The sequence below is a fragment of the Corvus brachyrhynchos genome, unplaced genomic scaffold (genome assembly GCF_000691975.1).
Source record: "Corvus brachyrhynchos isolate BGI_N302 unplaced genomic scaffold, ASM69197v1 scaffold14, whole genome shotgun sequence".
NCBI classification, from domain to species: Eukaryota; Metazoa; Chordata; class Aves; order Passeriformes; family Corvidae; genus Corvus; species Corvus brachyrhynchos.
The window spans coordinates 5,298,802-5,314,233 of record NW_008239110.1 but is presented as its reverse complement, the minus strand read 5'-3'; the positions used below and the strand labels follow the sequence as shown (position 1 = coordinate 5,314,233).

The 15,432-nt window shown below is 37.2% G+C and overlaps 1 protein-coding gene across 6 annotated transcripts in view; it reads left to right on the top strand.

The window, feature by feature from the left end:
* Nucleotides 1–14,777, top strand: part of HACE1 (HECT domain and ankyrin repeat containing E3 ubiquitin protein ligase 1) — a 47,314-nt gene extending 32,537 nt beyond the window's left edge. For 5 of the 6 annotated variants that reach the window (XM_017739698.1, XM_017739694.1, XM_017739693.1 and 2 more), the window contains 6 exons: nucleotides 231–427; nucleotides 5,147–5,278; nucleotides 5,993–6,091; nucleotides 6,398–6,468; nucleotides 13,312–13,425; nucleotides 13,873–14,777. In XM_017739698.1, the coding sequence (XP_017595187.1) occupies nucleotides 231–427; nucleotides 5,147–5,278; nucleotides 5,993–6,091; nucleotides 6,398–6,468; nucleotides 13,312–13,425; nucleotides 13,873–13,975 (716 nt within the window). In that variant the 3' untranslated portion in view covers nucleotides 13,976–14,777. Of the gene's footprint in view, nucleotides 1–230; nucleotides 428–5,146; nucleotides 5,279–5,467; nucleotides 5,957–5,992; nucleotides 6,092–6,397; nucleotides 6,469–13,311; nucleotides 13,426–13,872 lie in introns of those variants that run through there. The other variant, XM_017739697.1, reaches the window with a different exon arrangement.
* The last annotated feature ends 655 nt before the right edge of the window (nucleotides 14,778–15,432 follow it).

Here is a 15,432-nt window from a genome sequence, read left to right as displayed (position 1 = left end):
CTAGGAGGAAAAACATAGGGAGGAAACTTGATTCTGTAGTATTTTAAAAACTGAGTGAGTGCAGTTCTGCTGTAGTTAGTAACAGTACATCCCTTTTTCCCTTTTCCTATTACTGCATTATTCTGGTTTTTCTCTAGAGGGCAGTCTTCTACCACGTATTAAGTTAGAACTCTTTTTGCTTTATCCTATTTATTTGAGCAGTTTTGTCTCTCTGGGTTTTTTTTTCCTAGGCATACCTGTAAATTATCAGGATGTAGCATCTATTGATCCAGAGTATGCAAAGAACTTGCAGTGGATTTTAGATAATGACATCAGTGATCTGGGTTTAGAGCTGACCTTCTCTGTTGAGACCGATGTGTTTGGAGCAATGGAAGAAGTGCCACTGAAGCCCGGGGGTGCAAGTATACTTGTTACACAGGAAAACAAGGTGAGTATACAGGTTTATTCAGAAGATGGTAGTATAGGAAAAGCCACTAGACTGACTTTCTGAATAACTGGAAGAATAAATGATATACCTGTTTTGAAGAAAATACAAAAAAATTACAGTTGCCAGCACTCTTTCTTTTTTCTTTCCCCTTTTTCTTGCTTTGCATGTTGTAGAAATAGTAGTACTTAAAATCTTTAAAACTATTCAGGTTTGAGGTTCTTTCTGACAGAACTGTGGAAGGGAAATAGGATCAAGTTCAAATGAAGGATTTATTTTAAAAGTTACAAATATTCCTAAAGTTGTGTCTTGGGTATATATACCAAGAAAGTGGAACAGTAGCAATTGCTAAACATAGAATTATAGGTAATGTTGCCAAGTGTGCTGCTTGCTAGGCCAGTCTATGGCACTGGTTTGCTCTAATTAACATGCAGATAATGGACTGAGTAAAAGTCTGCAGGAAACTTTTTCATCCATTTGCAAGTCACTTGGTGTTTATGGAAATAACCTACCTTTTAAATTTACTTTAATAGTAACAGGTTGAAAAGGCCCCGATTTCTTTGCAGCATTAGTTCAAAAAAAGAAATTTGGGAAAACACAGCCAGATTTTGAAAATGGTCTAGAAATTAGGATAAACCCAAGTCTGATTGAATCCTGCAGTTCCTGACTAAACAGGTTTGAGTAACTGCAGGAGTGTCACGGGTAGACATGCAGTTTTTTGTAGCACTGACTTTTGGTCCTGATGTCTGCTTTGTGTTTTGATTTTCATTTGTGTTGGGCTGGCCGAGCCCGTTCTCTGTCCTCAGTAGGCGTTTGGCTTCAGCAGCGGTGTCGGCAGCTGCTGCGCTGGGGAACGGCCGCGTGGTGTCAGCCTTTGTTGCAAGGACTTTGCAGTTTGTGTTGGAGCAATTGGCACTGGATTCTTGAAGCCTTAATCCTCATTTTCATTAAGGCAGAGTGTCATTCCAATAGCAGGAATACGTATTGTTAGCCTGATTCTGCACTGATTCCTGCAATAATTTGTGAATTTTCTTTCATTTGTGAAAGAATACAGATGGTAAAACAAGTCTAATTGTGAAGGTAGTGGATGTTTAATTTCCCTATTACCCACTGGAGAAAGCAAGGATGATGACTGTTCTATCTGGTCAGTCTTAGCTTCCCAGTATATAAAAAAAGACCTATTTAACTTAAATTTTAGTTTCATAAGAACTATTTAATACCTCTTATAAATTAGCATAAAATTAGAAGTTTGTCCACATGAGGGTACTACTCATTAGTAGCTTAATTTGCTCTGTTAACTTTAGAGCTGGGGCACATTATAAAAAGGGTGGTTGAAAATGTGTAGAGGAGATGCCTTCATTCTGTCTCATCAAGCCTTCCTCAGCATGGCAGGAGGGGAGGAGAGTTCGTGTAGCTTTAATTTGAAAGGTGGTAAGAAACAGGTGACTCTGGTGGTAGCTTTGAAGCTGTTAATGTTAGTGGATTTTTTGAATTTGAAGTTGTAAAATGTGAAGTCAAAAACCATCTGTAGTATGGCACTGTTTTGTTCACTGGCAAAGTTGTTGACAGTGGCCAAGTTGTTGAAAATTGTAGATGTGTATTTTAGTGGTTTTTGGGGATTTTTCTCAGTTCCTGTAATGCGACATAGTTTTGCAGTATGTTTTAGCTTAGCTGTTCTATCAGTTTAAATAGGAATGTGTCTGTGTTACTTTATAAAAAAAATACTTTTTTTCCTGAAAGTGATATATTTTTTTTTTCTGCCTTAACCCAAGGAATAATAGATCACTGTTTAAAACTGACTGTATTTGTTACACCTCTGAGAGAAGAAAATTCAGCTTCTAAAAGAATTTGCTGTGTATGCACACTAGCAAATTACCTGTTAAAAATAAATTATGAATGAATTTTTATCCCTTAAAAAACCTAAACAACAAAGACATACACAAGAAATCCCCCATGCCAAAACCAAAATAAAACACATGCTTGCCCCTCCCTGCACAGAAACCACCACAGTCCCCTTCTCTCATTGAAAACTGAAACAGAGTAAATGCACCAGTAGTAAGAGCTATTTGTAAAATGTTATTTTCTTTGAATGGGGTGATTTTCTTTTTTTACATCAACTGTGTGATAGGTGAATGGTTGTGGGACAACTCGATGATGCAAATATTCATGTCTTGCAATTGCTGTGTCCATGTAGCCCAGCTGAAATACAGTTACAGCTGTGGTTCAACTGCCTTTTGTCATGGTAATGGAGGGACTTCAAAGGGAAAAGTCAGCCTTTGTCCTGAATTTATCTTTGTTCTTTGCTGTGTATCGTTTTGCAGCTTTCTACTTTTTAGGAAAAAAATAAAATTAGGGCTAGTCAAAGTTTGACTATATGTTATATTAAAAAATGGTGCAGATTTCCACAATCCTATGGCTTTCTCTGTCCTCCCAGAACCTGTCTGTGAGCTGGCCATTCTGTTTGGCAGTAAAATACTAGGGTTTTTTTTTTTCCAGGCAGCTTTAAAATGGAGCTGCTCTTTGAATCTGAGAATTGTCATAACCACTGATCCTTGTCTCACAGTATATGGGATTGTGAAATCGAGGAAGCATGATCTCTGCTTTATTTACCTCAAAGGAAAATACAGAACAACCCCTCACCCAAACTAGACTTTGTAATTATGTTTATGATGCCCATTTAATGTGTCTTCAATCAAATCTCCCTTCCTTAAAGAAGACTGGATCATAACTTTTTGTACTATGTAGGAATGCATGTGTAGATCTGAAATGATGTAGCTATTTCTGTTTTGTGATGTGCTCCTAAGGCTTCAGAGGGGAATAAAATGCAAATGAAGTGCACAGAAAGCAAAACAAATTGACCAGGTTGTTTACTGACTTGTATTATGTAAATTCTGTGCTACAGGTCTTTCATCATGCGCCAGTGCTGATAGCCAGGATGCTCGGCTGTTCCAGGCTGTTTTAAACATTTCTTGTTGCACCTAAAGTACAGCAACTGCTTTTTCTCATAATTAAAGTGTTCGATGTGGTATTTTGTCATGCAAAAAATAAGTAATTTTTTTTTTAAATAGATTTTTTGAAATAAGATTGTGAATTTTTCTTTCCACAACCCTGTTTTTTTGGGTAGCCTAATTTACATAAGAGCAGTTTAAGAGATGTAAAATACGCATTTCTGATCATTGCAGACAACCAGTGTTAACATTATTTTGAATCCTGATACTGCAAAAATTTCATGATTCCTTCTGTATTCACAGAGACTGACTTTTGTCTAGTGCAGTTAATCTCCTTTGGCTCCCCCTCAGTCCTTAGAGAAGGGAGATGTCTTCAGCTCCACTGATAGTAGAAGCAGCCTGGGGAGATTACTAGGCTGAAAGTAGATTTTTGGGAGCAGTGCTGCAATTGAAGATATTATTAGGTCATGTTCCTCTTCTTCAGACCACTTCACAAATTAATTGTTCTCTCACTCTAATAAAATGGTGATAATGCATTTAAAAGTATATTTCAACTACAAAGCAGATGACAACCCCTCTGTACATCTGTGAATGTAAGGAGCTGCCTTTGAAAAATATCCTGTTTTGAAATGTTTCGTACTTCATTCTGTTTTTCTGAAAGGAAGGAAAGAAAAAATGCTGGGTTGCTTTTGTGCAGGTTCAGAGCCTAAAAGTTTAGGTTGAAGTTTTCTAAAATAAAAATCAAAGTAGTATTTTTGTAAGATTATTTTCTTGGAGGAAGCTGATAGTTGAGATGGTTTAATTGGGAGATACATTTCATGATTTTCTTATTAAAAGTCATGATTACAAAGTCAAAGCATTTCTTTAAACTGAGTACCTTAAATAATCTAGGAATAAATTTTGTTTTCAAGTAGAAAACTATTTTCTTGAGTAAAGAAACTTTATTAATTTTGTGTAATTTTGTCAGGGTAGATGAGACGTTTATAGAGTTTTAATGTAGGCACTTTTCCCTTCTAAAAGGCACTTGTTTCTAAAAGCCTTCTTCCATTAACACCTCGTAGGCTTTTGTGTTCTCAACAAAAGCAAAATTCTAGTGGATTCCTTCTCTGGCCGGCATCTCTTAAAGGGAACAGAGCCCCCAAATCTCTAAAGCATGATATAGTCTATTCCCTGGCTATGGCAGAAATTGTTTTCTCATGTTTTTATTTTTTAAAAACTAAGGAGATTTTTTCCAGACTTTCTTTAAAAAAATTGAAATTCTTATTAAGACTGATTACTTCTGCAAGCTTTGTTATGTACTCTGTTAGACTTCCAGAGATGGGGGGGAAAGCAAGAAGCTTTTGGGCTCACAAATATTCTTTCAGAAGTTAACCCTTTTTCCTGAGTAATGTTAGTTTGCTTAAATAGAGTATTTTTGCTTACAAACATTGGTGTGTTTATGCCCTTAGCTGAGCTTAATGGTGTTTGTATTAGATGTGGGCATGACAAATTAAGTTTTATTTACTTCCTTTATCTTGGTCTGAGTCCCTGTTTTTTGACTGCTTTATGTAACATTTCAAACAATTCTGTTTTGAAATTGCCTTAGGAAAGAAGATGGAAGAGCAGAAGGGGCTTATTTTGGGTTGCTTCCATGTGAAAAGTGCAAAGGGACTATTACTACCTTACAGTGGAAGAGATTTGTAATGCATTGAGGACTCCATTTATGTGTGTGTGTTTGTTCCAGCACTGTGTGGTTTTGCTGAGGTCTATCTTAATATTGTTTTCTACATTGCAGGCTGAGTATGTCCAGCTTGTGACAGAGCTCAGAATGACAAGAGCCATTCAGCCTCAGATAAATGCCTTTTTACAAGGCTTCCATATGTTCATTCCACCATCTTTGATCCAACTTTTTGATGAATATGAACTGGTAAGCAGAAATGCCTATGTATTTTTAAACACTTTGTTCAGCATACTTCATCAGCAGTGTAAATGATGTAGAAGTAAAGCTCAGTAACCACAAAATAAAGATTTTGTAGCTTTCACATTGGTTTTGCTTCCTGGCCGTCTATCAGTGAGGATCTCATTATGTGTATTCCTGCTTTTTCTAATTACCTAGAATTATCATCTTCCTGAAACTTCACATGGCAGTGATAAATGCCTTAAATTGTAATTTCAGTATGGAATCAGCATGTTGTGGCCTTTAAGCCTTGGCATATTTTCCTTGAGGAGGACAGAAGTCCTTTGAAAGTAAGGAGATGCTGTCTATTGCCTTTACTTTTTCTGAGTCACAGAATCAAATTCCAGTAAGTCTTTAGTGGTGGTTTGATCTTCTGTAACCAACACATCTCACATTTTCTCTGAAGTCATGGCAAGACTCAGAGGTTTTCTCTTTTGGGTTCTTTGGCAATAATTTTTCTCTCTTGATACTGCATATGTAAACTAAACAGATCACATGAAGTTACCCAAATTCAAGAATCTCCATGTATTAAAATTTAGTTGTGGGTTCCATAAGGTTGTAGTAAACTGAAAAAACACTGTAAGCTTTCTACTGCTTAAAACATTACTTTTTAATATAGCATAACCTCTTGAAATTAGTGGTTACTCAGGAGGACTAATCACAATCTATATTCTTCTCCTGAAGGAGCTTTTGTTGTCTGGTATGCCAGAAATTGATGTAAATGACTGGTTAAAAAATACAGAATACACCAGTGGCTATGAGAGAGGAGACCAAGTTATTCAGGTAAAATTATTTATTCGTTTGTTTGTTTTTTAATAATGTAGACTATTTAATTTTAATTAAAAAAAATGTGGGTTTGTTGTTGTCATTATCTGTGTGTGTTTGTGGAAGCTTATTTTGGCTGAAATGTGGAGGTTTTTTTTATACTATATTTCTGCATTAAGTAACTTAATTATGTATGAATTTGATCCAAACATTTCCATAATTTAGTAGCAAACTCACATATATTCCATTTATTGTTTTACCAGTATATTTTCAAGTACTACAAGCATTTAATGGAAAATACAAACTAACTTTTTTGTCATTTAGTGGTTCTGGGAAGTGGTGGAAGAACTAACTCAGGAAGAGAGAGTGTTACTATTACAGTTTGTTACTGGCAGGTGAGAGACTCTTCTGTAAAACAAATACATTGTGTAGATACTCTGAAATAAGAGACTTGAGAGACCATAAAAGATCATCTAGAAACTGTTTTGCATACTGGGTGTTCTATACGTTGATCAAAGTAGACAAAGTGTGTGTTAATACTTTTGCTTTCTGTGTTGCCAGCAAAATGATTGTGTACATATTTATTGTACTTGACCACTTTGCAAGAGGCCTTTGTTGCTGTCCAGGCAGTTCTTGACAAGGCCATAGTGAATTTAACTGAGCTTTATATTCTTGTTTCTGTTGCATATTTATGTGACTCTTGGCTTTTCCAGTAATCATCTGAGGCTATAATATATGAGATAATGAGGTATCACTTCAGTCAGCATACACAGAATATCCTTCTCCTCAAGCTGAGTTGAATTTAACATTAGTGCCGTGTGTCAAGATAAATAAAGACGTAACCTTATGCAACCTGTGTAATGTAACCTGTTTGCTTTATATAGGTTTTCTGTCCTAAATTCTATTTGTTCTCTAGGGAAAGCCACTTTTATTTCCCTTATGGTTTGGGGCCAGTGAAGGAATGTTTTAGCGATAAATGCCCGTGTGAGCTGGGTGAGCTGCTGAGCTTGTGGGTACAGACATTTCACGAAGTGGATCTATGGACGTAAATGTGACACCTGAGCTGTGTGATCCAGTCTTTTTCTGGTAGCAGGCAGAGATCACGCCATCTTCTTAGTTTGATATTCCCTTAATATTCTAGGATCAGTAGAGTAGTTGACCTCTTGTGGATAAGTTTTGTGGTTAAGCAATGATAAAATACAAATTAAGATCATCAAAACTACCTTTTATATTAAGGAATTTCAGAGTCACAGTCACGGATGTATCATCAAATGGCCTGATCTACAACTTCTATTAGTTTCACTTGATTTATTATGAATTTTCTTGGTTTTAGGGATCATGGACAATTTAAGAAGCTAGTTGTATGCATGTTGATCTTTTTGTCCTCTGAAGAAATGATTCCTGCAGTTGTAACTGCACATATGTGGCATGCCAGCTGCTGGTCTTTCGTTTTTAGTGGACTAGTCCATTTCTAAACCTAGACAGCAAATAAGGATCTTTAAGATGTAAGGTCATGTTTCAAATGATTCTTAAAACATTCCAAATTATACGGAAGTGGCATTCACTATTCTCACGGCATTTGGGATAATCTACTGGATTCTAAGGGGCACTTTCTATCAAGTAAACAATTACAGTGCCTGATTAATACGTGCGTCAGCATCATTCGTTTTGGTCACAAATCACCATCACCTACTGTCTTGTTCTTACCTATTTTCTTGTTAGTAAGAAAGAAGTTGTTGGTGTGGATTTAAGAACTCCGGGCTGGAATTTAAAAACAATCTGCTTAGGATTTTTTTTTCTGTATCAGCTAGGAGGAACCCTTTGTTTTTTCTTCAGTGTTTGAAATGCAATAGATGTATTTTTCCATACATATTTAACTTTTGAAAGTTACCTCTAACAGTGATATGCAGCTGGCATTTTCGCACATAAATCCCCAGACAGTCCTACTTTCTTTTAAATGGAAGATTTAGATGCTGACTTTTCTGTGAGCTAAAACACGAGTTAGCCTAGTACAGTAGTTGGGCCGTAGTAGTTGGGTATCTTAAGTAAAATTTTACATTAAAAGTATACCTAATTTCAAACTATGTTTTTTTCTGGCCTTAGTGAACAATTTGTTTCTATGGGTACTGGTTGGCAGTCTGCATTAAAAGTTCTTTTTTTTTTTTCTTTCTCTATTTCCCTTTAATCTCTTCCATACTTTCACTTACTTGATTTTTTGTGTGTGTGTGTGAAGTGGAACTGTTCTTTCTTTCCAATCAAAGACTATGAAATTAATCTAGTGAATTAAACAGATTAATGACTATGTCTTCAGTGTTTCTCTGACGTCTCTAAATATTTCTTAAACTTTGCCTCTTGTCTTCTTCCCCCATTTTTACATCTCTTTCTCCTTTTCTCTTATGAAGTCTTGCTTTGGTAGTTTCAGTAGAAATAACATTGCATTTGTCATTAATACCAATTTTGAGATGTCTTTTAACACTAAAGTAATTGTCGTGAGCAAAGTTTGAACATATTTGGAGGTCTTAGCACACTCAAGAAAAAGCCTAAATGTTCTTGTGGCTCAGGTTGGGGATCTGAAAGTTCACTTATGATCCCATTTACTCTTTCTCAGCTGACAGCTGCTTGAGATGATATTGCCAATTCTACAAGCTTTTCTTATTTTTCCCCCTCTTGGTCTGTTTGGCATTTATAATAGAATTTGGCTAATTTATTGTTAATTCTCCACTGGCAACTTCTGATGGGGTTTTTAGTGAACAGCTGGAAGCTTGATAGATTCTATATGATAAATTCTACTTTATTTATATTCTACAGCTGTAAAGATTGTATACAACTTCTTTGGGGACTGTGGTTTTTGTTGAGCAATAAGCAATATGCTTATATTCTTTTAAGGAAAATTCAGCATAGTTGTTAAATGTGGAAGATATATATGGCTGCTGTTACAGAAGTATAAGAAAACATAAGGAATCAAGCTTAAAATCTCCTCTACAGTGTTTTCATTCCAAGCAAATTTATGCAAAACCTGTCAGTGAAAAAATAGGTAGAAAAGTCATGATTCAGATGTAAACATAGAAATTTCCACAGCTATGAAATTTTATTGTTGCTCTTGTTCACAGCTATTGTGGTATTTTTTGCATCTATTTGGAAGGTTTTCTTTACTATATTGGCAGTGTTTTGCTTGGAGAGAAAACTCATTCTTGGAGGCTTAAGTTGGCAGCAATCTCTTCCTTTTAAATGTTCAAAGCCTTGACCCTACTTTACAATTTTGTCCTGTTGTATGGGAAGTATTATAGTAAGTTACGTTGAAAAAACTTTTAGATAATACTGGACTGAAAGAAATTTTCAGCAGTTAGGTCTCTGTTTCATTGCTGATTTGAATGTGGGATGTTTGTCAGAGGGGAAAAAAAAGTCATTGCAGGGGAGGCAGCACTGTATTGGAATGTGAGCCAAAACCGTGGTATAAGACTACTGATGCACAATCTTTACAGCCGTTCTGAATTGTTGCTGTAAGCATAATTCCATTTGTGTCAGAAATAATATGCTACAAACCACTTCTCTCCATAGTGGTTACTTTGTGTAGCAGTGTTAGAACTATATGCTCAACATTGCTGTTAAGCTAGGTAATACAGATTTATGTGTTGGATACTACAGCTAGTTCTAAAAGGTGTGTTTAAAAGGTATTACTGTGAGTTGTGTCCCAGCTCCTTCACATTCAGCAGTTGCAACCATTACGCTTTTGCATTTTTGCTGAGTAGTTTTACTGTGAGTGGAAACACTACTTCTTCTGTTCCACTTATTCCAAAAGCTCCTGTCTTTTACAGTCATTTGATTTGGGGAATATGGGAGCATTGTTGTTAGTATAGCTACCTGTAATCCAGAATTCTAACAGCTGTTACATTTTTTTTGGAAGGTTTATTTTGTTTTATCAGATTCTTTCTTCGCTAGCTACAAAATCACAGAACAGCTGAGATTGAAAGGGACCTCTGGAGATTAAGACTTTCACAGAATATTCTGAGCTGGAAGGGGTGCACAAGGATCATCAAGTCAAACTCTTAAGTGAATGGCCCGTACAGGGATCAACCTTGGCATTATTAGTACCGTGCTCTAACTAGCTGATGTAATCTCAGATTGTCTAGACCAGCATGGTATTCAGAGCAGGGTAAGCTGCAGCTGGATACTCAAGACCTTGTCCAGGTAGGTTTTGACTGTCTTCTGGAATGCTGGCCTCTCAACTTCTCTGGGCAACTTGTACCAGTGTTGGACCACCTCACAGTAAAAAAGTGTTTCTTATGTTTAAATGGAAATTTCTTAGACTTCAATTTGTTCCCATTGCCTCCTATCCTGTAACTGGGAACCACTGCTTCATCTTATTTATCCCTTCCTTCAAGTAGGTAAACAGATTGATCAGATTACTCTGAGCTTCCACTTCTCCAGGCTGAACAGTCCCAGCTTGCTTTTGTCTTGTGTCAGGTGTTCCAATCCCTTACAATCTTTGTGGCTCTTACTCAGCTTGCTGCATTATGTCCTTGTCCCTCCTACAGTGGGGAGCTTGGAGCTGGATATTTCTCCCTGTAGTGGTTTGGTCCAAAATACTCATTACTGTTTATCTGCTGTGAGATAAGAATTAGGAGAAATGCAAAGCAGGCACCAAACTTGAAAGAATATAAAGAAGTTTATTAACAGACCTAAAAGAAGAAAAAAAAATTATACCACCTTCAGAACTCTCCTCCTCCCCCCACCTTCCTCCCTTCTCCCACTGACAATGTGAAAAGACAACCCTTAAGATGTTCAGTCTGTTTACCACTTCCATAATAACCTTGTTCAGTCCATTTAGAAAGAGAAGTCTCTTCTTGCTCATGCTATGAAAACATTATCACAACGAGACAGCCGCCCACTTCCAAATATTGTTCAGTCCATTTAGGAAGAGGAGTCTCTCTGCCTGCGTGTGAGTCCTTTCCCCCGACTTGCAGCTTTTCCCGCAACTGCTTTCGAGGGTCCACTCTTGAAGTTTTTTGGGGTACAATTTTAAGGTTGAGCCGTTCAGAAACAAAAACAGAGGCCCTTCTCCTTCCCTGGGAGCAAAGGGTCTTCATCATCTTCATCGTTAGGACTATCTCTGGGAGCATCTCTACGGACTGAGGTTTTCTCCTTTCCCATTTGGAGCAAAAGTCCTCATCTGGTTCATCTCTACGGACTGAGGTTTTCTCCTTTCCCATTTGGAGCAAAAGTCCTCATCTGGTTCATCTCTACGGACTGAGGTTTTCTCCTTTCCCATTTGGAGCAAAAGTCCTCATCTGGTTCATCTCTACGGACTGAGGTTTTCTCCTTTCCCATTTGGAGCAAAAGTCCTCATCTGGTTCATCTCTACGGACTGAGGTTTTCTCCTTTCCCATTTGGAGCAAAAGTCCTCATCTGGTTCATCTCTACGGACTGAGGTTTTCTCCTTTCCCATTTGGAGCAAAAGTCCTCATCTGGTTCATCTCTCCCTGTCCAAACTTCTCATGAAATTACAGCTGCGTCAGCATCTGCCTATCTCAGCGCAGGTGCTTCTGCTCACGAGTTGAACACTCCACCCCCCATATCTTCATGAATTCAGGATGGCCGTGGCCCGGCCCGGCCTGGCCCAAGCAGGGCCTGGGCCGGGCCCACTGGGCCCTGCTCGGGCCCTGCAGCCGCCTGTCCCAGCGCCGGAAACGAGAGAGAGCTTGGAGGGGGAGTTTGCCTATTCTTAAATGTGGATAACAGAGGTGATCACAACTTTAAGTGGCTTAGAGAATTGTCCATATTCAAACTGGCCAGCTGATAGGTTCTATCAGTTCCCAGAGGAAACTGTAAGCACCCCTTAGCAAGGACGTCCCTTCCGGGACTATGCTTGCTAACCTATGACACTCCCGAAGTGCAGAGAAAGGATGATCACTCTCTCCCTAATGGTGGCATTGTTCCAAATGCATCCAACTTCCTTTGTCCCTTCACTATAGTGGGGTTTGGGAGGGGGTTGAGGGTTTTTTAGTGTAAGGGCTGTGCTAGGAAGATGTTACCTTGTAGTGTATGTCAGCTAAGTTGTTGTTATGAAAATATTTGAATATCTGAATTTTATTCTATTTGTTAGTTTAGAATGACAGAAAGGGAGTCTGCACAGTGGGCTATTGCCCATTTGCACCTGGAGTAATCTTTGAATAGTATGTTGGTAAAGAAAAAAAATTGAGTAATATGATTAAGTGAGATTGCATTCCTGAAGATGCTAGTGATTTTTTTAGTGTGTTCTGGTTTTGCCATAGATTGTCACTGGTCTATAGTGTGACTGATGTAATGGTTTTATTAGTTACTTGAAATATTCGGTCTGAAGTAGTAAATGTACAGGCATGTCAAGGACACTTCAGTCATTTGTCCCACAGATAGTAGTCAGAGAATAAACTGTTTTGGGATGTAGTATTTCTTAAACATAAATAGACATGTTTGTCTTAACTGAGATAATGCCACAATATAAGAAGGATATAAATCTGTTAGAAAGTGTCCAGAGAGGCCATGAAGATGGTGAAGGGTCTAGAGGGGAAGCCGTATGAGGAGTGGCTGAGGACACTTGGTCTGCTCAGTCTGGAGAAGAGGAGACTGAGGGGGGACCTCGGAGACCTCATTGCAGTCTACAGCTTCCTCAGGAGGGGAAGTGGAGGAGCAGGCTCTGATCTCTTCTCTAGTGACCAGAGACAGGACTCAAATGAATTACTTGAAGCTGTGTCAGGGAGGTTTTAGGTTGGATGTTAGGGAAAGGCTCTTTCACCAGAAGGCTGGGCACTGGAACAGGCTCCCCGGGGAAGTGGTCAGAGCAGCAGCCTGAGTTCAAGAAGGGTTTTCAATGCTCTCAGGCACAGGGTGTGATCCCTGCAGAGTTAGGAGTCAGATTTCTATCCTTGTGGGTCCTTTCCATCTCAGAATATTCTATGATTCTATGAACATTCTGCTACAAAAACTGGTTATAGAAATGAGTCCCTCTTGCAGGTAGAATTGTCTTAAATGTCAGTCAAACAATATGATGCCTAATGTAAGTAGACTAATACGTTATTCAGTCTTGTAATTAAAAGCTTTTAAACAATGAGAATTTTGACATCAGTAAGAAAAAGGGAACTTTAGTAAAAGTATTAGTAACTGTCAAATTATTCTAAGTAAGAGATATTTTCAGTGTAAAAATTACAATTTGTTGCCTTACAACATTATTGCACTGCTCTAACTTCTGTACGTTTTATCAGTTCCAGGGTGCCTCATGGTGGCTTTGCTCATATAATGGGTGGCAGTGGATTGCAAAATTTTACTATTGCTGCTGTACCATACACTGCAAATCTTTTACCAACATCAAGCACATGGTATGTTAACTATTCTAATTAAAATATCTTAAAACCAGGGCTTTTTCATGTCAGTCACAGTCAAAAGTACAGGTCTTTTGAATATTAAAAGGTCCAAAGGAAATTTAAACAGTTCCTGCAGTATTCACTCTCCAACATGAAAGTGATGGGTTTTGTCCCAAATGATGTTACATTATGTTTGCTCATTGTTTGTGACTTGAGTTTGTGTAATTAAAGGTAGCAAAATTAATAAAGGAATATTAAAGTTAAATTATTGTATTACAACTTACTGAAGTGAAAAAACAACTTAATTTCCTGCAATATATTCAAATGCTCAGTGGTACTGTAAGTTAGCACAGGCTTGTTTTCTTCCATAAATGTGATCTCTTCAGGAGTTTTAATCAGAAATCTTTACTGTTGATTTTTTTTGCTGAACTGTGGTGTCCTTTTTTTTTTTTTTCTTTTCAGTATCAACATGCTCAAGTTACCTGAATATCCAAGTAAAGAAATCCTGAAAGACAGGCTTCTTGTGGCATTGCACTGTGGAAGCTATGGTTACACAATGGCGTAATGACGTCTAGAAAACTCATCTGACTGTTAATGTGCAATTTTGAGTGGCAGAAGTAATTTTGAAAACTGTCAATAGAAAAACAGATGCTGCAGCCCACTGGCAGGGCTGGGCTTCAGAATTGGCACAGGATCATCAGCTTTGCCTCCATTATTGTGTTGTCAAGGTAGCTTTGATACTGTCATAACAAACTTCATAGTATACTGTATTTTCATTTTTTAAAATTACAGATCTGTATGGACATCAGTTTACATGCCTTTTTTTTTTTTTTACTTCAATCTGAGAAAGTTTGTCAGAATCTCTTTCCACAGTTTACATTTGATTTCCAGCTACTTGGCTGAATAACATTTGCATTTCATTTTACTTTGCACTCAGAGGGAATACTGCAAATGAAGAGTTGTACTTTATGCCTTGTTGCATGTGAAAGTGCCATTTATTTTTGCAGACCACTACTGAAAGTTCAATTGGAATATTGTACAGTAAGACAGAGCTGATGTATTTTCCATTTCTTTGCATTGTAACAGAAAGAAAATTTTATAACTTTTTAGTATTCTAATGTATATAGTATGTAAAGATTAGACTGTTATGACTGAAAAAAATAGCAGATGGAATTTATCTAGTTTATATTAGAATTTACACTATATTCTACTAAATATTTAAAGTATTTGTGACTTTATAGTCAACTTGCAGTTTAAAATTTGTAAATATTGTTTAAGATCTATATCCATTGTTTGAATGGCTTTACTCTTTCCTTGACATAATTGTATGTTCAAAAGGTATTAATTAAATTTTAATATTTTAACCAGAATCGGAATGTGACAAGTTCGTGTGTTTTTGTGGGCAGATTATTCTTTTTTCTATCAGGATTTTATTAATCTTTCTATAATTTGTCATGGAAGCAGTATTTGAGAACTCATTGTCAGTCCATGGATGGACATAAATAGATGCACTAGAAAGGAAATTAAGCTTATGAGGTTAACTGACAAAACTATGATACAATCTCATGTCAAATTTTATATAGAATTAGAATATGATACACTAATAATATCCAAAATTAACAGCAAGAGCTCAGCAGCATTTGGTAAGTAGCTGCACGTTTTGGGGTCTGTGATGCTGTTGCATAACTGTTTGTGTAGGGACCCTGGGGTAGGACTGCGTTACTGTTTTGATTCAGGCTAGGAATGGTTTTTTGTGTGTGGTATGTTTTTTCAATTGAGGGTGTGTTTTTTCTTTGTAAATTAATCTGGTCATCCCTGCTTGTCATGCGTTTGCTTCAGAGAATGCAAACTGGATTCTGTCCAGATGAAACTAATTAGAAAAATTGATCCAAAAATGTACCAAATGCTAATGGATGAACATCAAATTTATGTCTGCAAGGCTTAAATGATCTGAAGAGGTGATCTGAAATTAATTTGGTCATAGGAAACCCACCAAACATGCAAATTTTAAGATTCAGGTCC